General features: G+C 46.9%; 1 protein-coding gene across 16 annotated transcripts in view; it reads right to left on the reverse strand.

The window, feature by feature from the left end:
* MYT1L (myelin transcription factor 1 like) overlaps positions 1-26,907 on the reverse strand; it is a 548,393-nt gene that overhangs the window by 163,461 nt on the left and 358,025 nt on the right. For all 16 annotated transcript variants that reach the window (XM_039461349.2, XM_039461322.2, XM_074393446.1 and 13 more), the window contains 3 exons: positions 19,290-19,344; positions 19,096-19,129; positions 18,741-18,803 (listed from right to left, as the gene is read on the reverse strand). In XM_039461349.2, the coding sequence (XP_039317283.1) occupies positions 18,741-18,803; positions 19,096-19,129; positions 19,290-19,344 (152 nt within the window). The remainder of the gene's footprint in view (positions 1-18,740; positions 18,804-19,095; positions 19,130-19,289; positions 19,345-26,907) is intronic.

The following is a 26,907-nucleotide window of genomic DNA, read 5'->3' on the forward strand; positions in this document are numbered from 1 at the left end:
GTTAGCAGAGGTCGCTCAGGAAAACCTCACCTGCAGCTCAGGAGGCTTCTCCCAGGTGCTCATGTCTCTGGGGCTCCTCCCACAATGCACCCGCCTCCCTGAGCGCTCCTGTGCATATCACCTGCAGCTCAGGAGGCTTCTCCTGGGTGCTCAGGTCCCTGGGGCTTCTCTCGCAAACACTCACCTCCCTGCACCCTCCCGTGCATGTCCCTGAACTTCTAGGAGGCAGGGGTGGTGTCTAAACCAGCAGCACCTTTGCCTGGCTGTACCTATGACATGTGCACTGGGCCTCTGCCATCGGGCTTGGTGCAACCCACACTGGCAAGTTAGAGGCAGGCAGAAAAAAATGAAAGGACTCCCAGGCTCTTGTTACACAAACTTCTAACAGCCACTTTGGGCCTAAATTTCTATGATTTTGAAATTCAAAGGCACTTTTATACAATGATCCGGACCTAGAACTTGAGTACAGGGAGACGTCAGAGACACAGTTACAGACACTGCAATCAAGCAAACACTGCAATCAAGCGCTGCACCCAGGTGTTCTGGTTTCCCAGCGCACTATAAGAGAAGCTGGTTAACGGGTACAAACATACCGTTTGACAGGACAAATACAAACAAAGGTTAGATGGATCAGTAGGGTGGGTGTAGGTTACAATAAGGTATTGTGTATTTCAAAATAACTAGAAGAGAATAATTTGGATGTTTCTAGCATAAAGAAAAGATAAATATTTAATGTGACAGATATCCCACGTACACTGATTTGATTTCCACAAACTACATGAATATGCTCACTTATCACAGGTACTCTGAAACTACTGGCACCTATTACACATCAGTAAGAAATGAATCACATTGTCCATCATCTCCTGTTGATTTTTAAGATAGAAGGTTGCATCATACTAATACTTTGCATGCATTTTTCTATGGTGAGGATGTAAATCTAAAGTAACCTCTGTCTGTCACTGGTGCCTGTATCGTTCCTAACTCCAGGGAGGCACCAAAATCAACTGTTGAGTCGATTTTTAAAAAAATACATACATTGAATATTAAATATGCAATAGTGTTATGTCTAAAAATCAATGTATATACCCAAATTTAAAAATATTTTATTGCTAAAATAGTGTGAATGATCACCCGAGCCTTCAGGGAGTCCTAATCTTTTTGCTGGCTGAGGGTCTCGCCTGGATGCTGATGGCTGCTGACTGATCTGGGTGGTGGTTGCTGAAGCTTGGGGTGGCTGTGGAAATTTCTTAAAATAAGCCAAGGAAGTTTCTCACATCAACTGAGACTTCCTTTCAAGAGAGATTTCTCTGCAGCACATGGTGCTATTTGATAACATTTTACCCACACTAGAACTTCTTTCAAAATTGGAGTCAGTCCTCTCAAATCCTGCCATTGCCTTATCACCTAAGTTTACGGAATATTCTAAATCCTATGTTGTCATTTCAACAATGTTCCAAGTATCTTCACCAGAGTAGATTCCATCTCAAGAAACCACCTGCTTTGCACATCCCTAAGAAACTACTCCTCCTCCATTTGGGGTTGATCCTGAGATTGCAGCAATTCTGTCCCATCTTCAGGCTCCACTTCTAATGCTAGTTCTTTTTCCGTTTCCACCACATTTGCAGTGACTTCCTCCACTGAAGTCTTGAACCTCTCAAAGTCGTCCATGAGGGTTGGAATCAGTGTATTTCAAATTCCTGTTAATGTTGACATTCTGACCTCCTCCCGTGAATCATGAATGTTCTTAATAGCAACTGGAATGGTGAGTCCTTCCCAGAATGTTTTCAATTTACTATGTCCAGATCCATCAGAGGAATCGCTACGTATGGCAGATGTAGCCTCATGAAATATATTTCTTAAATAATAAGACTTGAAAATTATTTCTTGACCCATGGGCTGCAGAATGGATCTTGTGCCTACAGGTATAAAGCCAGCATTCACTTCCTGGTGTATCTTCATCAGCATTCCTGAGTGTCCAGGTGCATTGCCCATGAGCAGTAAAAAAAAAAAAAAAAGAAAGAAATATATTTTTCCCCACTTGGGCAGTAGGTCTCAACTGTGGGCTTAAAATATTTACTAAACCACGATGTAAACAGATGTGCTGTCAGCCGGGGCTTTGTTGTTTTATTTACAAAGCATGGGCAGAGTAGAGTTAGCATAATTCTTAAGAGCCTTAGAATTTTCAGAATGTAAATGAGCATCAGCTTCATTTTAAAGTCACCAACTCCATTAGCTCAGAACAAGAGAGTCCACTTGTCCTTTGAAGCTTTGAACCCAGGCACTGACTTTTCCTCTCCAGCTATGAAAGTCCTAGATGGCCTCTTCTTCCAACAGAAGGCCATTTTGTCCACATTGAAAATCTGCTGTTTAGTGTAGCTGCCTTCATTAATGATCTTCGCTAGAGGTTCTGGGTGACTTACCGCAGATTCTCCAGCAGCACTTGCTAGTTCACCTTGTGCTTTTAAGTTATGGAGACAGATTCTGTCCTTAAACCGCATGAACCGACCTCTGCAGCTTCCTCACCTCCCTTCCAAGAACTGAAGAGAGTTCGAATCTTGTTCTGGATGGCCTCTGGCTTAAGAGAACGCTGTGGCTCATTTATCTTCCACCAGACGACTCCAACTTTCTCGGCAATAAGGCTGCCTCACTTTCTTAGCATTTGTGTCTTCACTAAAGTAGCAATTTAATTTCCTTTAAGGACCTTCTCTTTGCATTCACAAGTTGGCTGTGTGGCACAGATGGACTCGCTTTTGTCCTGTCTTGGCTTGTGGCATGCCTTCCTGTCTAAGGCTAAGCATTTCCAGCTTTTGATTTACAGTAAGAGATGTGTGACTCTTCTTTCCACCTGAACACTCAGAGGCCGCTGTGGAGTTGGTAATTGGCATGATTTCAATACGACTGTGTCTCCGGGAACAAGAAGGCCTGAGAAGTGGGAGGGGGTGGTGGCCTGGCCGGTTGGCAGAGCAGTCAGAACACACAGCTTTTACACGGTGTCTGGTGCCCCCAGACAATCACAGTAGTTACATCGAAGGCTACTGATCACAGGCCGCCTTCACAGACACGACAATAATGAAATTGTCTGAAATATTGCGAGAATTATTGAAACGTGGTGCAGAGACACTGAGTGGGCATGCGTGGTTAGAGAAACAGTGCTGATGGCCTCGGTGGTCAGTGCTCCACAAACCTTCAGTTTGCACAGATCAGGCCTTCCCTGCAAACGTCAGTGAAGCAGCATGCAGTCAAGTGGGCATCCCGCGAATGGCAAAAGTTGCTCTAAGAAAATGCCTCCAAAATAATTTGAATTATTTTAATTTTTTCCTCCAGAGAAAAACAAGGGTAAGATTTTCTACTTAAAAAAAATCTTAACTAGATTTATTTTGTGTTATTATACATTTTTAGATGATATTAAAAAAACAGACTGCATTAAGGACTTAAGAATCATAGAAAATTTCAGGGCTTTGGGTACAAAGGCTGACCCTCAGAGCCCCCCTTCTCTCCAGCCTGCATGTTTCCCTGTCATGCAACACTCAATAAACAGGTGTCTGTGCTCCCCAAAAGGCTTCCCGGAGGCAGATCTGAGGTGCCTGGGACAAGGCCCCTGCTGGCAAGGCCCCTGGAGTCCTGGGCAGGGAGGTCTGACGGTGTGGGCACAGGGAATGCCATCGGCAGTGTTGCCGAGCAATCCTTCCTGTTCTAGGACACCGATTCTCCATTTACCTGGGGTGAAAACGGCCATGACAGCTCTCAAATCATCAGTGCCCAGAAAATTACATTCACCAGAATATTCTAATCACCGGCAGCACTACGACGCCAAGCGCTGGGGACTGTTCCCAGGACCTGGTGATCAGGCAGGGAAGAGGAGGACCCACGCACTCTGTGACGTGCGGCGGATGAGCGCTTTGCTAGGAAGGACCTGAAGTTTATTGGGGATGGGGGAGGCTGGGCACGGAGGGGTCCCATTGCCCCTGCCCTGGTGTGGCCCTTTTTCACATGTGGGAAGCCAGGGAAGGCCAAGGCCATTCTTCTGCCTTGTGGCATCGTAGCTGGTGACTGGACAGAAGAAGCCCCTGCCATCACTCTGATGTTAAACCAGAGGCCTCAGGAATGTGTGTGGGCACCACAGGCTGATTCAGGATTCAGGAGAGCTGGCAGGGGACACGCAGATACCCAGAGCTTACAGCTGCTTTTCAGTGTTCCCGTCTGGGCAGCAAGCAAGGGCCTCAGGGAAAGGCTTTGTGGGCCCTGCAGAGCATCTGCTCACAGACCTGAGGCTGCCCAGACCCCATGGGTGATAGTTATGTGCCTGGCAGCCCTGCAAGGGCACCAGGACTGCCTGTTTCACTGTGCCCTGGGACCTGCACTATTGCTCTGCCTGCTGGCTCTGGGGTCTGGCCACTCAGCTCCCCTTGCAGGGTCCTGTGCTGGGAACAGGAGGCCCTGACACCTCTGGAGGGCATGAGGTCAGTGCTACCTACTTCTCCTGGCAGGAAGCATCGCTTCTGCTGGGGGCCTGTTCCTTTATTCAGCTGCGCAAAAACCACTCCCAGGATCAGCCTGGGAGGCAGGGCCTCCTCTAGCACCAAGTGAGTGAGATCATCCCCAGGAAGGAACGGGTGTCGCTTGACTAGCTTGCCACTCTTTCTTCTAGAATTTTCTAGCAGAGGCATTGTTAAACATCATGATCACTCCTTTAAAAATGATCCTTTTAAGAAAAGACAATTCAGTTTTTGAATAAGAAGTAAGCGATTTGAAAATTGTTATATTTCCTATGATCTACGGTAGGATAACAGGACTGTCCTTTGATTCTGCTGGTGGAGGTGTAAACAGGTCTGATCTTACTGGAGAGAGGCTCTCCTGGAAAGAGAACCCTCCCTGCCCTCCCCTCCCTCACTCCAGCGATTCTCCTCCTGGTAATCCAACCCAGGGAAGAAAAAAAATACACAAACATTGTCTGCAGAGATACTTTTCCCACTTGATGCACAATACGGAGACGTTTTATGAAAACTAAATAAATTTGAACAATAAAAGAATTGCATAAGTAGCATTTCAGCCCCAGGACGGAAGCTAGTAGCGAAAACGAAAACATTTCATGGCTATTAGGAAATAAGCTCTTGTTATAATTAATGTTAAGTGAAAAAAAAATACAAAATTACATCAATCATATGAGACTAATTCAGAAAAAAAGCAAAACTGTCTTCAAAAAGCAAAGGAAAAATGTAGCAGTGGTAACCCATGCCCTGGCCAGATGTTACACTGTGACTTTGAAACAATAGATATAACTCGTTTTCCTCACCTTGCAGCTAGATATGCTGACAGTGGGAAGCCATGACCACCAGTAACTTTTTCGTTTTTAAATTTCAACAGTTTTGAGGGTACAAGTGGTTTTTGGTTACATGGAGGAATTGCGACAGGATAGGTCTCACAGCCTGCCACTCGCACTATGGGTGCCTTCACTATTTCATTCTTAGTCTTTACTTAACAACATAAGCATTCTCCTCGCTTGAATCCTCGCAGCCTTTGAGCTGACGTATTTCCTTTGGTTTCTGTTGCCAATACAATCCTCTGGGAGAGTCAGTGATGAACACTTAAGAAGCAAACTCCTTTTTAGCTTTTCGGGTTCTAACATGTTTCAAATGTTGAAAAGCCCGTGGCTGGTGCCCTCTCCCCCATGAGGCCTGTGCTGTGAGTGGGGCTGCCTCCCCGGGGCAGTGCCCACCTGGCCTGTCCGGCCTTCGGGGTTCCCTGCATCTGGGGATGTGCCCAGATGTGTCCTCTGGGAGACGGCTGGGGTGAACTCGTGCTAAAGGGCCCTGACTCAGTGGTTCAGCCCGAGGACTCTCCTCTGTGGGGCCTTCATCACATCCTCCCTTTCCTCATTTATTAGAAATCAATTTGGGTTAATTTAAGAAGCTTTTCTGCCAAAACTGTAGCGGCCTCAGGGAAAATTCAGTTCATTAGTCACTCAAAGCAGGTGCACTTTATCCTAAGAGTCCGATGAGCTCTTTCTGTGCAGCTGCAGCAGGGATGTGGGGCCTGATTTGAGCTGGAGGAAGAAAAGGTCTTTCCGGGTGGAAGAGGACAGGGTTGGGGGGCGCTGTGGCCAAAGGTGGGGTGTTTTGCTGCAGCTGGCGAGATGGGGTGCAGCGAGACCACCGGCCCCAGGAACAGCGTGGTCCTTGTAGGATGTCGCTGTTGTTACTATCAGGATTAAGAGAAAGCAGAAGGGCCTCGTGCGGGGAAGGGCCAGAGCCTGCACTCCACTCTGCGCGACGCGTCCTGCTGGCTGTGTCCTCAGCGAGCCTGGGAGGAAAGGGGCCTCCTCGGGCCCGGCATGGCTCTCTGCTCATTGTGCCCGGGGGGGAGGAGGGGCAAGGAAGAGGAGAGGCCGAAGATCTGCATTCCTGGACACAGTCCCCTCCACCCGCCCGGCAAGGAGGCTGTGTCCAGGGTGCTCAGGAAGGCGGGAAGCGGGCGTGCACAGCTGAGCCCTCCTGCCCTCAGACCCCAGCCCCGCTGAGGTCGCCTGAAGCTCTGGACTCCCCTAGCCTCCCGAAGATAAACACAGCCATTAGGATTCACTACTCTCTGCCCTCCCCATGGACCCACTTCCCTCCCCGGCTCCCCAGAGAGCACCCACTTCATTCAGAAGCACGAGACACTGCAGGATTAGTTGAGGGAACAGCGAAGTGATACCGGCACTGCCGAATCGCTATGCATTATTTATGAATAAAATTTCTTCCAAGATGTTCACTTTCCCCTACTCTCCTCCCTAGAGTGTCAGGAAATGCATCCACTTGTAGAGAAAGCTTGTCTCTGGCTACGTCAAATAGCGCATTAGATAATATTCACGGCCCTGCAGTGTGGCTCCTGAATGACAAGGAATGGGTCTTTGAAAATCTGTTGCATGATATAGGAGAGCGCAGTTTCCCTCAGCAGGAGATGGAGGGTGCCTTTACCCTAATGATGCCTCCGGAGGCTTGTGAAGCCGCCAGCCCGCCAGGCCCCCAGGCACTCCTTTCTGAATTAGGGTGAGCGAGAGCCCTAGGGTCCTACAGGGTCTCTGGGTTGTGTCCAGATTCCCTTCCAGCTGGGCTGCTTTTGCTGTTGGCTACTCCTAGGCTCTCGATAGGCAGAGGCTGCAGGGCACACACGCGAGGCGGCCACAGTGTCCATCGGGGACATGTGGACGGCAGGTGGGTAGGGGGGTGGCTCTCAGTGACCCAGAGCCTCTGGGCCCCTCCCATGGGTGCAGCAGAGGCCTGGCCCCAGAGGTGCCTCTGGGACACCCCAAAACAGGTCAGGCTGAGTCCAGAGAAGCTGCTCCTCAGGCCCCACCCCACTCCGCAGCGGCTGTCCCTTCCTTTCTCAGCAAAGAGCCAGCTGCACTGTTCTTAAACACTGCCTTTCCTGCCAGCTACACGCATCCCTGGTAGGAACAGAAGTGAACCAGAAGTCCCTGATTAGAAATCACCTCCAGCCCCGCTGGCCTTGGCTTTCCCACCCTGCGAAGGCACCGGAAGTGAAGCAGGACTCCAGTGACTCTGGGCGCTGGCAGGGGACAGGGGCGGGTGGGCGTGAGGAGCTGTGGGGAGGCCCCACCACCCTTGTGCAGACTCGAGGTCTGTGGGCAGCAGGCAGAGTGCGCGCTGGTCTTCGGGTTCGTCTATGCCACTGGCTCTGTGAGTTGTTCACCCAGAGTGCGCGCTGGTCTTCAGGTTTGTCTATGCCACTGGCTCTGTGAGTTGTTCACCCAGAGTGTGCGCTGGTCTTTGGGTCTATGCCGCTGGCTCCGTGTGTGAGTTGTTCACCCAGAGTGCGCGCTGGTCTTTGGGTTTGTCTGTGTCGCTGGCTCTCTGTGTGAGTTGTTCACCCAGAGTGTGCGCTGGTCTTTGGGTCTATGCCGCTGGCTCCGTGTGTGAGTTGTTCACCCAGAGTGCGCGCTGGTCTTCGGGTTTGTCTATGCCGCTGGCTGTCTGTGTGAGTTGCTCATGCAGAATAAATTCCTCCTGTTCCCATTATCTAAAGATGCTGTCTCATTAGGAGTCTGGGCCTGTTTCTTGGCCACAATTCTCAAACTCAGGAAGCATCAGAATCAACCCTCTGGAGGGTGGCTAAAACCCAGGCGGCCAGTCCCACCCTTAGCTTCTAACTTAGCTGGTCTTTCTAGCAAGGTCCCAGGTGCCACTCATCAGTTCTGGATTAGGGAACTCACTTTGGGAACGCTGGCTCTGGGAAGGCGGCCCTGCCTTCCGCTCTGGAGGGGTCTCCGTCGTTCTGAGGATGTCCACTCTGCTTGTCAGTGGCACTCAGGAATGGCTGTGGGATTCTGGTCTCTAAAAATCTCTATAAGGCTTCTAGAGAGGCTTTCCTGCAGCCCCCTCTGGATGCTGAGGGCAGCCGTCCAGCCAGGAGAAGCCACGGCCTTCTCCCAGCACAGAGGTCAAATGCAGCAAGAGGCACAGGAGAATGGAGCGAAGCCTGAGCTAGGTCATCCCGGACACTTCCCCTCAATGCCCAGTCCAGGTAAGACAATGATTCCATGTTGTTTTCCCAGTTTGAGGTGGGTTTCCAGGTACTGTAGCCGGCAACTTCCTAAGCCACACAGAATCTTTCAGATGAAAACACTAGTATAAAAAATATTTCCTTTTACCAAACATCAAAAATATGCCATGAGCCCAGCAGTCTGCGAGGCTGAGGCGGGAGGATCACTTGAGCCCAGGACTTCCAGGCTGCAGTGAGCTATGAACAGGCCACTGCACTCCGGCCCGGGGGAACAGAGCAAGACTCTGTCCCTTTAAAAAAAATTAAAAACACGCTCTAAGATGCATCACATGCTTTGCACGCATTAAATCCACGGAATTAATCATGCTGCATTCACGACACTACTCAGGCCATGCCCCGAGGTGTGTCTGCCGGGGCTGACACCATAGACAGGCACCAGGCAAACTTCCTGCTTAGGATGATGGCCAGGAGTTAGTTTTGTAAATAGAGGACTCATTGTGACAACAAAGGTTGACTGCTACCACCATCTAAAAGATAAGCCCTTGGTCCATGCACGGTGGCTCACGCCTATAATCCCAGCACTTTGGAAGGCCAAGGCAGGCAGATCACCTGAGGTCAGGAGTTCAAGACTAATCTGGCCAACATGGTAAAACCTCGTCTTTACTAAAAATACAAAAATTAGCTGGGCGTGGTGGCGGGTGCCTGTAGTCCCAGCTACTCAGGAGGTTAAGGCAGGAGAATCACTTGAAACTGGGAGGCGGAGATTGCAGTGAGCTGAGATCGCTCCACTGCACTCCAGCCCGGGCGACAGAGCCAGACTCCACCTCAAAAAAACAAAAAAGAGGAGGCCTGAAACTTGGGTCTGCAAATCCTACAGGCACCCAGGCCTCTGAGCTACGGCAAGCCTGGACGTCACCTGCTTCGTTCTCTTCTTCACCCGGGTAAGCCCCTAGACCTCAGAATCTCCACTCTGTGTGCAACTGTGCCATGTTGTCAAACTCATTAAAATATGCATGCCCTACCTTCTGATTTATAATATCGGTGGCAAATCGTAAAACGACGGGCGTGCATAAAGCTTACGGGTCGGGTGAGGTGTACACAGTGATGTCTCATGCAGAATGAAGAGAGCTATTTCTTGTTGCAGATTCACAGAGGAAAGCAGAGAGAGCCTGGTTTGGAGGCTGTGTGCACAGAATTTTTCATAAACACCCCACAGAGCGCCCCGCGGTACAGCAGCCGCACAGTAATTAGAGCGTCCGCAGACACTGCCGTGCATTCCCCGCACCCAAGTGGATCTTCATTTTTCACATGCAGGGCCTTACTAATTAAAATCAGCTTTGCAATTAAATGTGGAAAATTGTGTTAAACTTTCAAGCGTGGTTAGAAAAAAATGCAATTATTTTTAGGATATTTTATTTTAATGCAAATGAAACTTCTATCTATGTGAAACTGGTAAAGGGGAGATAGAGGATTCCTATTTCTCTCTGTGTCTTCCTCTGTTTCTTCTTTTTAAATTTATTTTTGGATTATAGATGCTCCTCTCAGTTGCAAGTTGCAACGCTCCGCTATCTCTCAGCCAGCACCTGGCTCTGTTCCAGGGCTTTTAGTGAGTGCTCTCTGTCAAGCCATGAATAATACAGGCCCTAGGCTGCTGGCAGACTCCAAATGAGGCGTGCATACATCAGGAAGCAAGCCCTCGACTCGAGCTCCAGAACAGGCCCCTGGGAAGACAGGCAATTATTCACCCCGCGGTGCTACAGCGCGGCTGGCAGGTGGGAGCCAGGCAGAATGCAGAGGGCCTGAGTGAGGGCGTGCACCAGAAGCCAGACGGACCCCAGTCAGGTTCTCATGACAAAGAAAAGCCATCGCTTGAAGAGTTTAAAGTGTCAAGTCAAATGATTTGACTCAGTGTACCCTGCATTGGGAAGGACTTTTGGGTGTTCGTTGAGTGTGCAGAGGCTCTGACGCTATGCTGCAGGGTCCGTATTTCCTCAGAACCCTGAGCTCAACAAACAAATAACGGAAACAGTCCAGTGAAGCCTAAAGGGGAATGAAATCCATTAAATTACAGAAATAAATCCAGAGGGCCACAAAACAGACACGGGAAGAATGAGGCATTCGGAGGAATCTCCTCTCTCCCTCGGGTGCTTTGGCAGCTCATACAAAAGTCACCATTTGCAAATAAGTGTGTCCAATTTATTCCAAATGTCTTAGCACGCGTGTCCCTATCACAAGGAAGCCTTTCAAATTTCTGTAATCAGTTAATATTAATCTGTAATAAATAGTAACAAATTTTGATTATTCCTATTTCTAATTTTTCTTGGGAAATTTTAGGAAAAGGATTTCAGAACAGCAAGCTGACCGTTATCTTGATGATTAAATTTCACTTCCATAGACAATTCCATTTTAAACTCCAAGCTGCACTTCGTCGTTAATACAATATTTTATATCAACATGGAAAGCAAAAAAACAAAAAACAAAAAACAAAAAACTATGAATATAAGGCCCTAGAATTTCTCATCTTAGTCAAATGTTCAAAAATAGATTGTTGTAGACATGTTGACATGTGATATCTTAGCTGGATGCCAGCATCTGTTCATGAAATATTCTGGATCAATAACAATGTCTCTTTAGCCCGTACCTGAGCCCTGCTCACCAGTCAGCTACGCAGGCAGAGGGGAAGTGTGCTTCCTTCCAACATGGCTTTGCCCTTCAGGAGATGGCAGGCTTCGGTGTGCGGCTGCTGCGGGGAAATGCTGAGGCTGCCAGCCCCGCCCTGTGATACTCCCCTGCTCTGCCACCTGCATCAAGCCATGAGCTCAGCAGCAGCCCCTCCCTGGCCTCTGGCACTGAGGCAGGGAGGCTCAGATCATGCCCTCTGGGCAGATTCACTCTTCCTGTCTCCAGGGGGCCTTCCCTTCCAGCACACTGCTACGAGGGTGACAGAAGAATCTTCAGCGGCTTCCTCAAGGTCAAGGTTGGTCAGTTCCTCTTAGGCCACTTTTTCCTACCACCTATCCATAAAACAACAGCGGCAGGTGCATGGGAACAGCTTCTGTCTTCTGTGTTTCAGAAGCCTGGAGGCCACACCAGGCTGACTTGCACCATTGGAAGGTCATAACACAGGAAATTACTCTTCCTTGATCTTGGGACGGGAAGTAAACCGGGGAAACGAACTTAGGAGCCTGAGGTTTGCTTTGTTAGCCTGGTGGTTGGACGCCAGGTTCGAGGCACCAGCGCCCCCGGCCACCTCTGAGCGTGGTGTGAGAACATGGAGGCGCAGGGAGCAGCTGAACGGACGGAGCCACGTGCATAGCCACCTAACCACAGGCGCAGAGACTCAGGCGGCCGTGTGCAGAAAAGACCACCTGAGCAGGTTCACTCGTGACGCAAGAATTACTTCTGGCCCTGCTTCTAAAGGGCACTGTGTTTTTGTCATATTTATATGCTGATATCACAACATAAAACCTCAGCTGGGAAAACAAAGGGCAAATTCAGGTGTCCGGCTGACAGTGATGTTTCTGAAGGTAAATATTTGTCTTATCTGCTGGCTTCCTAGGAGGCCTGGCCCCGATGACCTGTGTCAGGGCCCAGAAAGGTTGACCAAGCTTGGATCCTTGCTGGGCGATGAGTGGAAATGGAAACATTTTTTTCTTCAGTGCCAAGGGTGTCTGCGTCTCTGAGGACCCAACTTGATGCTTTCACCAGACCCTGGAGCCCTGCCATGTGCCTTTCTCACTTGTGCTTGGGAGCCAAGAGACCCAGAACCAAATGTAACACCACGTTCAGACCACCGACCTATCCCGGGCTTTCAGTAAAATTAGGCGTTCCTTTTCCTTAGGTTGCCCCAAAAATACACTTGATTTAAGGTGTAGTTTTACATAGGCTTATCGGTTATTCCACATTCTTTATAGACTATTAACACTATTAAATAACTATGGAGATTATCTTTTGTTCAAAGACATGATTCAGAAATTAATGTAGAACACCCACTAAAATACATATTATAACCTTACTCCTACCTAAAAATGTTAACCAGAGTTTTACATTGTGAATTCCTTCTTTAAATTATTTTCTTTCCCAGGTATTAAGTACTGGTTGATTCTCTTCTACTCTCAATTTCTTACAGGCCCACAAACATACCACTATCACACTAAAAAGAAAGTCCATGCCAGCCACTTTCAGAGAGACCCAGCACACCACTGAGGCCGCATGGCCAACCACGCAGACCGCCAGACCCCACAGCTTTCTGAGACCCACATCAGACCCCATAGCAGTGGCAGAGATGGGAAAGCATGGTCCCCAGGAACTACCACAGGGTCTGTCCTACAAAGCAACAATATTGTAAACTACGATTGGGAGAAACACTTGATTTCCTTAAAAATCTCCTATGCTGAAAAGTAAAAACTAAATGCGAGGCCGGGAGCAGTGGCTCACGCCTGTGATCCCACCATTTTGGGAGGCTGAGATCTGTGGATCACTTAAAGGCAGAAATTTGAGACCAGCCTGGCCAACATGGTGAAACCCTGTCTCCACTGAAAGTACAAAAATGAGCCGGGCATGGTGGCATGTACCTGTGATCCCAGAACTTTGGGAGGCCAAGGCAGGTGGATCCCTTGAGGCCAGGAGTTCGAGACCATCCTGGCCAACATGGTAAAACACCATCTCTACTAAAAATACAAAAATTAGCTGGGCATGGTGGTGTGCCTCTGTAATCCCAACTACTTAAGAGGCTGAGGCAGGAGAATCGCTGGAACCGGAGAGGCAGGTTCAGTGAGCAGGTTTCAGTGAGCTGAGACTGCGCCACTGCATTCTAGCCTGGGTGACAGAGACAGACTCTATCTCAAAAACAAAACAAAACAAAGCCAAATCCCAGAATAACCCACATTGTTTTATCACTTGGTATTCCTTTCCTAAAACAGAAAACTTGATTTTTTACATTGCTGATGACCCACGTGTACGTCCAGTTATTCCTGGCAAGTTCCAATACATCAGCACCTCAAAGTACTAAAATGCCAGCTTTTTACTTGGCAAAATGAACTTGTAGCCTTAACATAAACACATTCATTGGAAACATGTATTGTTAAAAGATCACAAAATGATGCATAATTTTATCAGAACCACAATTCGGGCTTCTCCTCTTTTGTGCTACTTGGAGAAAGCCTGGTGTTGTTCTGTTTCCACCAGGGACCTCACGGCAAGTGCCAGCCTCACAGCCACGTTCACAGAGTGTGTGCCGCCTCATACAGGCAAGAAGAGCTGCGGGAAGGGGCAGGTTTTGGAGTCAGTCAATCTTTCAAACCCGGTAAAAAGCAATGCCAGGGCCGGGCGTGGTGACTCACATATGTAGTCCCGGCACTTTGTGTGGCTGAGGTAGGAGGACCACCTGAGGTCAGGAGTTCGAGACCAGCCCGGCCAACATGGTGAAACTCCATCTCCACTAAAAATACAAAAATTAGTTGGGTGTGTTGGCAGGCGCCTGTCATCCCAGCTACTTAGGAGGTTGAGGTAGGAGAATTGCTTGAACTCAGGAGGCAGAGGTTGGAGTGAGCTGAGATCATGCCACTGCATTCCAGCCTCGGCAACAGAGTGAGACTCCATCTCAAAATAAATAAATAAGTAAAAAGTCAGATATAACCAGAAACTTCCAAATTTAAAATAGAAATAGTCATAAATGTTAATATATCCAGGAGTCTTACCCAATACATCAAGGAACACATTTTAAGAAATTAAAATTTTATCTTCTAGTTAAAAATGACTGATAATACATAGACATCAAACAATAAGGCTTAGAAAACCCTCAGTGAGATTCCTCTCAAGAGAATCTCACGCAGTGACAAAATGTTTGAGCTGGTTTTACGTAATAAGGTCTGCAGCTCTCTTATTTTAGAACAGAGGAAACCAAAGGCTGTAGACTGTAAGGAAATTGCCCAGAGCTCCTGGTCCATTAGCGGTGCAGTGCAAGCCAGCATCTTGGTCAGGTAACTGGGAAATAGTTCTTTTTCAACTGTACCACATTAGCTCTTCTAGATAGCTATGTGTATTAAAATATTTGGCATTCTAATAATTACATACAACATGAGCCATGGTCAAAATGATGACTTCAGGCCAATCTCCATGATGAACACAGATGCAAAAATTTTCAACAAAATACTGGCAAACTGATTGCATTAGCACATCCAAAAGCTTATCCATCACAATCAAGTAGCTTCATCCCGGGGATGGTTCAATATACACGAAATCCACCGAATGAAGAACCAAAGATAAAATCTCGATTATCTCAATAGATGCAGAGAAGGCCTCTGACAAAATTCAACAGCCCTATATGCTAACAACTCTCAATAAACTAGGTATCAATGGAATGTGTCTCAAAATAATAAAAGCTATTTATGACAAACCCACAGCCAATATCATACTGAGTGGAAAAAAACTGGAAGTATTCCCTTTGCAATCTGGCACTAGACAAGGATGCCCTCTCTCACTACTCTTATTCAATACAGTACTGGAAGTTCTATCCAGAGCAATCAGGCAAGAAAAAGAAATAAAGGATATTCAAATAGGAAAGGAGGAAGTCAAATTGTCTCTGTTTGCAGAAGACATGATTGTATGTCTAGAAGACCCCATCGTCTCAGCCCAAAATCTCCTGAAACTGATAAGCAACTTCAGCAAAGTCTCAGGATACAAAATCAATGTGCAAAAATCACAAGCATTCCTATACACCAGTAACAGACTTAAGGAGAGCCACATCAAGAATGAACTGCCATTCACAATTGCTACAAAGACAATAAAATACCTAGGAATACAGCTAACAATAAACATGAAGGACTTCTTCAAGGAGAACTACAAGCCACTGCTCAAGGAAAAAAGAGAGGACACAAACAGATGGAAAAACATTCCATGCTCATGGTTAGAAAGAATCAGTATCATGAGAATGGCCATGTTTCCCAAAGTAATTTATAGATTCAACAGTATCCCCATCAAGCTACCAATGACCTTCTTCACAGAACTGGAAAAAACCACCTTAAACTTCGTAGAGAACAAAAAGAGAACCCATATAGCCAAGACAATCCTAAGCAAAAAGAACAAAGCTGGAGGTATCATGCTATCTGAATTCAAACTATACTACAAGGCCACAGTAATCAAAACAGCATGGTACTGGTACAAAAACAGATCAGAATAGAGGCCTTGGAGGCAATGCCACATATCTACAACCATCTAATCTTCCACAAACTGAACAAAAACAAGCAATGGGGAAAGGATTCCCTATTTAATAAATGGTGTTGGGAAAACTGGCTAGCCATATGCAGAAAACAGAAACTGGACCCCTTCCTGACAGCTTACACTAAAATTAACTCCAGATGGATTAAAGACTTAAACATAAGACCTAACACCATAAAAACTCTAGAAGAAAATCTAGGCAGAACCATTCAGGACATAGGCATAGACAAGGACTTCATGACCAAAACACGGAAAGCATTGGCAACAAAAGCCAAAACAGACAAATGGGACCTAATCAAACTCCACAGCTTCTGCACAGCCAAAGAAACAATCATCAGAGTGAACTGGCAACCAACAGAATGGGAAAAAATTTTTGCAATCTACCCATCTGACAAAGGGCTGATATCCAGAATCTACAAAGAACTAAAACAGATTTACAAGAATAAAACAACCCCATTCAAAAGTGGGTGAAGGCTATGAACAGACACTTTACAAAAGAAGACATACAGGAGGCCAACAAACATATGAAAAAATGCTCATCATCACTGGTCATTAGAGAAATGCAAATCAAAACCACATTGAGATACCATCTCACACCAGTTAGAATGGCGATCATGAAAAAATCTGGAGACAACAGATGCTGGAGAGGATGTGGAGAAATAGGAACACTTTTACACTGTTGGTGGGAGTGTAAATTAGTTCAACCATTGTGGAAGACAGTGTGGTGATTCCTCAAGTATCGGGAAATAGAAATTCCATTTGACCCAGCAATCCCATTACTGCGTATATACCCAAAGGATTATAAATTGTTCTATTATAAGGACACATGCACACATATGTTCATTGCAGCACTGTTTACAATAGCAAAGATATGGAATCAACCTAAATGCGCATTGGTGATAGACTAGACAAAGAAAATGTGGCACATATACACCATGGAATACTACGCAGCCATAAAAAATGATGAGTTCGTGTCCTTTGTATGGACATGGATGAATCTGGAAACCATCATTCTCAGCAAACTGACACAAGAACAGAAAATCAAACTCAGCATGTTCTCACTCATAGGCGGGTGTTGAACAATGAGAACACGTGGACACAGGGAGGGGAGCATCACACACAGGGGTCTGTTGCGGGGGACTATGGGAGGGACGGTGGGTGGTAGGGAGGTTGGGGAGGGATAACATGGGGAGAAATGCCAGATATAGGTGACCGGGGGATGGGAACAGCACACCACATTGCCATGTATGTACCTATGCAACAATCCTACCAGAATTAGTAGAACGCACCTTGGTTAAACATATGAATGTTTGAAATTATTTGGAAACATCATGGTTTTTCCTGTAAAACTATAGCTATAATAGTATATGTAGCTCACACCTAATTAAAACTTTTTATAATTGTACATTTAAAAATAAGTAAAAGGGTATATTTGGATTGCTTGTAACAAGCAGGATAAATGCTTGAGGGGATGAAGACCCTACTTTTCATCATGTGATTATTTCATATTGCACACCTGTATCAAAATACCTTATGTACCCCGTAAGTATATACACCTACTATGTATACATGAAAATTAGAAAAAATAAAATTGTAGCCAAATTTAATTTTATATAACAATATGATAAAGTCTGACTAATGAAGAGATAATTAGGGGAAAATGAGTTTTTCTCATGGGTGACTAACTTCTTTTGAAAACATAAACAATGAAGTGTTTTAGACTTTTAGATTAAGTGCTGACATATACATTTCTTCATAAAATAATATTTTAAGTACTTATTTCAATTACATAATTCAATAATTTACTATTTTATGCAATAACAATCATAATACAACTGACAAAATGTAATAATTGAAATTGCAAAATTATCTGAAAAATAGCCCACAATCCTTTGGTGTGTAACAGAGGAAATCAGACAATCGTTTCCTGAGGGACATCCGTTAAACATTCCCTGCTGCCACAGATGCTAGCATGGGGATTGGGGAGGAGTTTGGAATTTTTCCTTTGATTTTACTGAAGAACAACGAAAATAGTTGCTTGATTTCACTCGTAAGTTAATGTTTCACTGAAAAGGAAATGAAATGCAAGGCCATGAGGAGAGGCCACCCCAACGTGTGGCAGAGGCACCTGCTTTAGAATCAGTGTTGGAGCTGGGTCTGCTCACTGAGGGTTTGCTGGACTGGAGTCACCTTGGTCTTAAAAGTTAAGCTAAAAGCATATCCTAGCCGGTAAACTCTTTTACCTCATCATAATTGAAACCTTTCTATTGAAAAGACATCTTCATGAATAGCATAGGGAAAAAAATGCTTACCAGAAAACCATCTAAAGGACTGATGTGTAACTGACAGTCAGCCATAGGCATATAAGATATAATTGTACCATGATACGTTTTGAGCAATCAGCACCTACCCCCTTAGTTTCTAAAGGTCTTCCACACCTATTCCTGTCACAGACCTGACATGCCCGTATTTACAAGATCGATGTGATCACTGAAGTCCCAGTCTTGCCAGCTTGATCTACCCTGACCTTCACCTCTAGAGGTAGCCGCTCAGATGTAAGAATGGGCTGTTTCCTAGGATGAACCCTGTTAAATGGTGGAAGTGGAGTCTACAGACAGGTCAGCAGGTCACATGTTAATTGACCATTCATTGTGTAGCATCTGCTGCTTCCAGAATGAGGAAGTGCAGAAGGAGACTCGGGGCTCCTTGGTAAGGAGTGGGGAGCTCGTAGGTGGCTGTGTGCTGAGCACCATGAATGCAGGTGAGAAAATTAGGTTGAGGCTGGTCTGAATGTGTGTCACCCTTAGGATTATCACTATTCTGCCCACGAGATAGAGCAGCTTATGTTTTGAGAACCTTGTCAAGAGACAAAGACCGACTTCCAGTGAGAGAAGGAAAAGAAAGCATAATGTGCATTGCTTTCCAAGCACACCTGCCCACACATTTCATCATTGAGACTAGGTCCCTAAATAAGTCACTTTAGACAGCACATTGTGGAAAAAAGATGCAGGCATTACCTTCTGTGTCTTGCATATTTGCCACTGACATGACCACTGCCGTCACAGCCAGGGGTGGGACAGCTGCAACAGGAAAGAATTGATTACACAGTGCCACGGGCAGGCAGGTGAGATGGAGTGTGTCTGTGGCAGCAAAGAGAAGGGGGGGCAGCCCAGACACAGGAGAGAAATCACACGATCCAAAGGAGGGGGAATTTGGGAGGCTTTTTACGAGCAAGTCTCGAGGGAATTAATTTCATCAGTGCGGCAGGGTGTGAGCAAGCTACCGGGAAGCTCAAAAGTGCAGCCTGCCCATTAGAAGGTGTGAATTCTCCAAACTGCTAATGGGGAGGCATTTTACCCACATGGCACTGACCTGAACAGCTCTTGTATGGCTGGTTCCACGGGAACTGCAGAGAGATGGAAACAGATAAACATTTACCATCGATCACAAGGCCCCTCTTCCGCAGAAAATTACCGAGAGTGTGGCGTGAAGTGAATCAAGCCTCAGTCACACAGGACGAAGGTGACCCCGAGCCGGCCTCAGGAAGCAGAGAAGCACAGACGTACCTCGAACCCCTTTGGACCGCGTGCGATGCCGCTTCTCCTCGGTGTCCACCTCCATCTGGGGATAGATGAGCAGTCATCAATGTTCTCATCCTGCCTGCACCCGCCAGCCCTGCAGGGATGGCTCGCTCCCCCGGGCATTTGAGTGATGGGGCTTTCCCCCTGTTTCACTCCATGAAGGGAAGCCCTCTCCAAGGGCAGAGGGTGGGTACGACGAGGCAATCTAAATGTATTGTTCAAACCATGATAAACCGACCTTCATCTTGTAGGGAACATTAAAGCAGCAGGCCCTTGCCCTCTACAACTGGGCAGATTTTGAGGAATCTTGAAGTGCTATCCAGTTCCTCTCTTTTCAAGGATTTGATGAAACTTCTGTGTGTTTCTGAGTTGTACTTTCTACCAAGAATATAATAGATAGCCAAGAAAGTGAAGATATATAAATATATATTTATTTATATATTTTATGTATATGTATAAAACATATTTACATGTATAAACCACATATATTTTATACATATAAACCTTTCGGTTAAAAGAAGAATCTAAATATCATATATATTACATGTATAATATATAACTACACACACATGCACACATATTGTATATATATAAATATATAATATTTAGATTCTTCTTGCAACTGAGAGGTTGAATACGATTAAGCAGTTAAGACAAGAGGCGTAGGTATAGTGGAAGGACATCACCATCTGGGGCTCACTCTTGATGTTGTTTAATTCGTGAAATGCAATTGTCCTCCACATTTATCTAACTTGCTAGGTTTCCTTTGAGGTGTCTAGACCCTCTACGCATAGGAGCAGACACATCTTACACTTGGGACATTACAAACGCTTTCATATACTACCTTGTGGGACCTATACAACCATTTTGTAAGGAAAGTATATTTATTGTATCTATTTTATACATAAGAAAACTAAAATTCAACCACCTGCGTTACCCAAGATGCTTTGAGTAGAAGGTTTTGGAGTAGAAACCAAAAATTGCGTGTCTGTGTACGTTCTCTTGAAGCCTCAGGAGCATGATGTTTCATGCTGGATATACACGAGTGCATCTGTTCACCACGTATTCCCACAGCATGTGAAGGGTTTACACACAGCAAGCTGCAGTGTAGGAGAACTGTACTCAGGAGACAGAGGAACTGAGAAGAGGTGCGCAGTAGAAGCTGGCCAGAGCCCCACTGGGTGGCCTGCACACCAAAGCCGCTTCCTCCGTCAGAATCGAGTGAAGACTTGTTAGATGCCTGTGGCTCTATTTAATGCAGACTCCAGAAAAGAGCAGGGTGGGCCTGCCACTGAAATAAACCATAGGACTAGGGAGGTGCAACTCAACAGACTACTACAGCAAGAAGGGCATAGAAATCCATATGGACAGAGCCTGATTTAATGTTGATGCCAACTAACCACCAGCTATTCATGAATACTGTGGCTGAGTATTATGATATCGGCGGTAAAAACATACATGTAATAAAAACGTAAGCTCACTTAAGGAGCTAAAAATCTCTTAATGGGCTATCTCTATGTACAGACATAATGATGTATCAGATTTAACATCAAAACAAGAATTTCAGAAAAGCAGGAGCCAATGGGAAGTGGATGCTGAGGAAGGATGCTGGGGAAAGTTGTGATCCATGGGGACTGTTTGCGTAGGTGCGAAAGGAAGTAAAAGAGACGGCCTCTATGACTTGTATCTTATCTGGAGGCTTGATATACAGCGACTGAGCGAATGAATGAATGAATGAGTCCAGCTGCTGGGAATGCTGCAGGTCAAGGAAGTGCCTTAGGCGGATGTTAGAAAGACGACATCCAATCTCACACAGGTGGCGGGCCTGAGCCAGGGCCATGTGCAGAGCTGGGAGGGCTGTCCTGGGAGGCCCCACTGGTCCAGCTGAAGAGACAGCTGCCGGCCTTTCTCGAACGTGGGGAGGACCAGTCGCAAACACGTTTTAGAGAAAAACTAGTTATTGGCAGCTTGAGAGAGGGCATGGAGGGGCAGGCAGAGGAGTCCGGAGCGAGCTGGGAGGAGGCTGGCAGTGCCTAAGAAGAAAGGGTTCGGGCCATGGTCTGACCACATCCGTGGCTAGTCCTATCGTTGGCCAGTTCATGAACATAATTGTCTGAGAAAGGAAGAAAAGGGTTTAAAAACTTTCTGATGGAAGAACCCATACAACACAGTGGTGTATCTGGCAGCTTTTGGGTTTTCTGTTGTTTAAAGAGATGCCTAGGATATGAAACTCTTGACTGCAGCCACATCACGTGGATCTGACATTTAAACAAATAGCACCCTGAGTAACTCGTCGATGCTCTGAAATTGCTACTCAACATGAAAACATTTCAAAACACCACAAAATTCCAGCAAAGGGATCTAGGGCCAAAGTGACATGACACAGAGATGAGCTAAGAATCAAGACGTCTGAACTGACAGCGAAAATGCCATTCACGTGAATGAGAAACAGAGGCTCCTGGGGTCCCCTGCCCTTGTCACAGAATGGGGGATGCAGAGATACTGGGGTGAATGTGTATTCTTTAAGGAATTCGACATTGAATTAACACCTCGAATGAGGGCCTGTACGTTCAGACACGTTCGCCATGGGGTGTAACGGAGGCTCGGATGTGGTGCATCTAACCCATCCTAAGGAAGGAGAAAGAGAAGGTTCCTGGAGGGAACTGAAATTTGGGTTGAATTTTAAAGGTTAATTGGATGTTTCAGGTAAAAAACAAACAAACAAACAAACAAACAAACAAAACTGTGGTGAGGGTGTGTTCCTCACAGAGGGAACAGGACGTGGGGAAACCCAAAGGCTTAGAGAGACTGGTGTGCTCAGGAGAGACGAAGCTGGGGCTGGGGTGGGAGCGCCAGAGTCCAGGCTTGGCTGTGGGCTCCCTTCAGCTGGGCACAGTCTTTTCAAAGTTCCTCGCGGAGCAGGGGCCAGCCACACTCAGCCAGCACCCAGCTTGCTTGGCCTGATCCAGCATCTCATGAATAAACCAGCGTTTATGATTCCCCTGGCTGCAGTTTGGGGAGAACCGGTGTCCAAAAGCACAGTATAGCTAGCTTTCCTTTGCAGGCATAAAATCGAAAACGCTGGCCTCATTAGCTAACTGCTCATGTGGTTTGATAAGGATAAGAATTGTTTCATTCTTATAATTAAATTCTTCATCCTTTCAGTATTTTTTGTGCATGTAGGGGCAACTGTATTTTTTTTCCCAGTCAGCGAATTCTTCCATTAATCAGTTGTTAAATAAATCATATCCCTCCCCACACTAAAATACTCCTCTTGCTACGGTGGGACTCCCCGTTCCCTCCCGCGCTGGTTTCTTCCAGCACAGTCCTGTTTGGGTGACAGCGACTCTGCAATGTACTTCCTCTGCTGAACAAGGCCCCCTCGCCACGGGCATTACTGGAGATGCTTTGTAAAAGACACCAGGCACAGCGCTGAACAGATCGGGGCTCCCCACTCTTTCCCTTTCAGCCAATGAAACCCGAATCCGAAGGGTTTCAAAACGGTTTTGAATTTTACATTTACACAGCTGTCCCATAAGTGCCAACTGCTGCAGGGACCTGTTCTCCCATCCCCCACAGAGTCCTGCCCTCCCCACCCCCACAGAGACCTGCCCCCCCCACAGAGACCTGCCCTCCCCTCCCCCACAGAGACCTGCCCTCCCCTCCCCCACAGTCCTGCCCTCCCCTCCCCCACAGTCCTGCCCTCCCCTCCCCCACAGAGTCCTGCCCTCCCCTCCCCGAGTCCTGCCCTCCCCTCCCCCACAGTCATGACCTCCCCTCCCCCACAGAGCCCTGCCCTCCCCTCACCCAGTCCTGCCCTCCCCTCCCCCACAGTCCTGCCCTCCCCTCCCCCACAGAGACCTGTCCTCCCCTCCCCCACAGAGTCCTGCCCTCCCCTCCCCCAGAGTCCTGCCCTCCCCTCCCCCACGGAGTCCTCCCTTCCCCCGAGTCCTGCCCCTCCCCTCCCCCACGGACTCCTGCCCTCCCCTCCCCTCCCCCACAGAGTCTTTTTGCAGGAACCAGGCATGGGGGCCTGGATTCAGGCCGGGTTCGGACTGAGCAGAAAGCATAACACTATGGTCTGAAACGCCAGGAGGCCTCCGTTTCCTAAGGTGTGCACCCGACGGTGTGCGGCCCTGGGGCCGCGGGCTCACCGTCGCTCTCACGCTTTGTTTCTTCAGGACTCTCCAGCCCCTCCGTCCTGCCCTTCCCATCCCTCCTGCCCTCCCAGAAAGAACGTCTGGGCTGGCTTCCACCCAGGGCCTGCCCACTCCGGGAGCCTGTCGTCGGCAGCCTCAGCACAGGGTCCATTTGGGTTCATTCTGCCGGCGGCCCCAGGGCCTGACTGCAGCCTGCACTCAGCGAGCCCGTGGGCGACTCCACAGCGTTTCCTAAGGCACCACTCCGGATCTTCCTCGGAGCTGCAGAAAGCTCACCTCAGTTATCATTGCTGGGGTTTCCCATGACCTTTCCAGTAATTCACATTCAGAAAATCACCTTAAATCTCCACTTTCACATGGATTCTTTTATTTGGAAGTCCAATATTTATTTTTAAAATAAGGACGTTTTCTAAGAAGATTTAAAATGTGTTTCATACAAGTAAAGTCTTGAATTTCAGGAATCTGTTTGGAGCCAATAAAGCCGTCAGGAGTGACTTATGAAGAGAGAGCAGGTGAGTTAGTTTCTAAGATGAAAACTTTACATTTGGACTCAGGATTTATTTTGTTACCATGATCTTCCTTCTCTTTTCCTTCCAATAAAAGGGATGCTTTCCCCAGGTTGAGCCTCAGTGAGGAGATTATAATGTATCTATATTTGATACATATATTTAGGGACAGTGTATCCCTCTGTCACCCAGGCTGGAGTACAGTGGCACAATCATAGCTCGCTGCAGCCTTGAACTTCACTTCCAGAGTGGCTAGGACTACAGGCATGTGCCACCATACCTGGCTGATCTTTTTAATTTTTTGTAGAGCTGGGTCTTGCTATGCTTCCCAGGCTAGTCTTGAACTCCTGGATGGAAGTGATCCTACTGCCTCGGCCTTCCAAAGTTCCGGGATTCCCGGTGTGAGCCACAGCATCTGGCCAAGAACTAATATTGTAAATGCGTGAAAATTTCATAAAGTCAGTAAAATCCCTCTGAGTCCCCAGAGGCTTCTTTCTGATATCAAGTACCACATTAGGCCACAACTGTGAACCCAAGAGGAGCTCACTTTGGGTCCCAGGCCTGCCAGAGACCAGCAAGGCTCTCCTAACCCGAGTCTCTAGCCACAGGGACCTGTTCTCCCCTCCCGCACAGAGTCCTTCTGCGGGAACCAGGCATGGGGGCTTGGATTCAGGCTGGGTTACAGACAGCTCCCACTTGGACCCCAGAACCTGAGCTCCAGGCCTCCCTCCCTGCCACAGTCACTCCTCCACCATCCAGGAAGCAAAATCCACTTTGCCAGCCCGCCGGACCCTGCCTTTAGGCTCCTGCTGCTCGATTCGCCTGGTCAATTCTCTGCTTGTCAGCACCATCGAGAAGAGGAGATGGGCGGGAAAGCAGGAGCCAGAGGTCAGCCCTGGCCTCTGTGAGGGGTAAGGAGGGCTCGGGAAGGAATGTTGAAGAGAAGCTGGAAGTCCTGGCAAGAGGCCGTGCAAGTGTGCAGGGCTAACCAAATTCCGGGGTTTTCCCAAGAGAGCTTCTTCCCAGGAATGACTCCTTCCAAGGTAGCTGGGAGCTGGTCAGCCTTCTACCACCCACATCATAGAAAACCCCTCCACGTCTCAATTCCATCTCCAGCAACTCTGGGCTCCTAAAAGCACATCCATGAAGATTAGCAAGAATCCGAACTCATATTTTCTAGTCATCCTTGAAAACTGTTTAAATGGAGAACTAAGATAATTAAAAATTGTTTTCTAAAATATGACGATATTTTCTGCTTTTTAGTGAAATTAATGTAGTGTAAATATATTAACATTTGGGATTTATATCTGATAGTCATATTTCAAAAGGATAGCATTTTATCAGGTCACAAAAGCGTTAGAAGATATAAGTGGGTTTATAGTTCATTGCATCATGGTTTATAATTTTTAAATTATAAACGGGAAAAAGAGGCTTGGTTTGTCTGCGCCTCATTTTTCCTTTTCCTCCTTTCCATGTTTTTTTCTGAGTGTGGATGGCAATTCGTGAAGCCATCTTCTCGAGGAACGAGAGCCCCATCCCTGGATCTGTCCCTTTCACCCCGTCACTGTGTACAGGTGTTCCTGTTTGGTCGGGCAAGGTTGGTGCCAACAAAGTCAGGAGAAATTAAAATGAGAAAATAAAAATGATCTTGGCAAGAACAGTGAAGACACAGCTAAGGCCTACACGCTCTCTGCTGCTCTGTATGCGGATCCTGACAATCTCCAGGGCGAAACAAGGTAAAACTACCCATCTGTACTCAGGTATAAAAATGATTTTGTAGGTAGCACGTTTTAGAAAATGAAAGACAGCATTGGAAATAGGAAATTTGAAGTTTGTTGGAATGAGATTTGAAAGTTAACTGTTTTATGAACTAGTCAGTAAGTATTTAGTGAGCTTCAGATCCGTGGCATACAGGAACGCTCAGAAAGCTGTTATAAAACACGGCCTTGGCCTACACTGAAACAACAAAAGCATCCCTCCGCCCTTCTTTGGTTATGAATTCTCTTAAAGTACTAAAGAGGTTTTAAAATGTGTATAAAATCAAACTAAGTTTGGACCCTAACACATCTTAGTCTTTCTCCTGATTCAAGTCTCCAATGACAGGCCTCTGCTAAACCCTTCTTAGGTAGACATTCTGGAGGGCCCAGCTGGGAACTGATGTTCAGCCACAGGTGAGGAAAATATCCAGCAAGTGTCAGGTATCTCTGCGTGGCTGTGCCCTTGCTCTGGTCTGCAGGAAGCTCGGGAAGACTCCTTCCTACCATGGGGAGGCTCTGGGCATGCCTCCCCACAGGCAGAGAGTGCCTGAGCCTGGTGGCCATGCTTTCAAAAGAATGCTTAGAGATATGTAGCCTGCCAAATAATGTTGAGGCTCTTTCCTAGGGCAAGAAGATGTCTGTGAGATACAGCTTTAAGGCCAAATTATTGGGACTTCCAGGACATCTGGGGAATTTCCTGGCATACATAGAATAGTTGAAATCAACACAGTCTTGGGAAATGTGGGATGCGTATTTTCTCCAATGTCTTGAGACTGTCAAACTAAAGTGATAACAGCAGCACACGTATTATCATGAACCTTAAAAATAAAGCCTTCTAAATGGCATAGTTTGAATGCTTAATAGACTTCTATGCCTAGTTTGAGACAAACACTTTAAAAATCATGCTACAAATCCTAAGAAAATAGCAATCAAAATGATGACAGGTTGCAATAAAGATGTCCTGTGACAGGCACCCCACAAAGGAGCTCCATCATCTTGACGTAGTCAGCTTGGAAGAGTGTAACCACCTGGGGTAGCACTAATTAGAGCAAAGGCACTGAGGACACCATGCCAAACTGTGCCTCAGAGGTGCCCCAGACCCTCCCCACAGACCCGTGTGTGTTGTGTGGGCGCAGAGCTGGGAGCTGGACCCATCAGAGGCGGGGGACCCCCATCATGA

This window comes from Saimiri boliviensis, chromosome 1 (assembly GCF_048565385.1).
Source record: "Saimiri boliviensis isolate mSaiBol1 chromosome 1, mSaiBol1.pri, whole genome shotgun sequence".
Lineage (NCBI taxonomy): Eukaryota > Metazoa > Chordata > Mammalia > Primates > Cebidae > Saimiri > Saimiri boliviensis.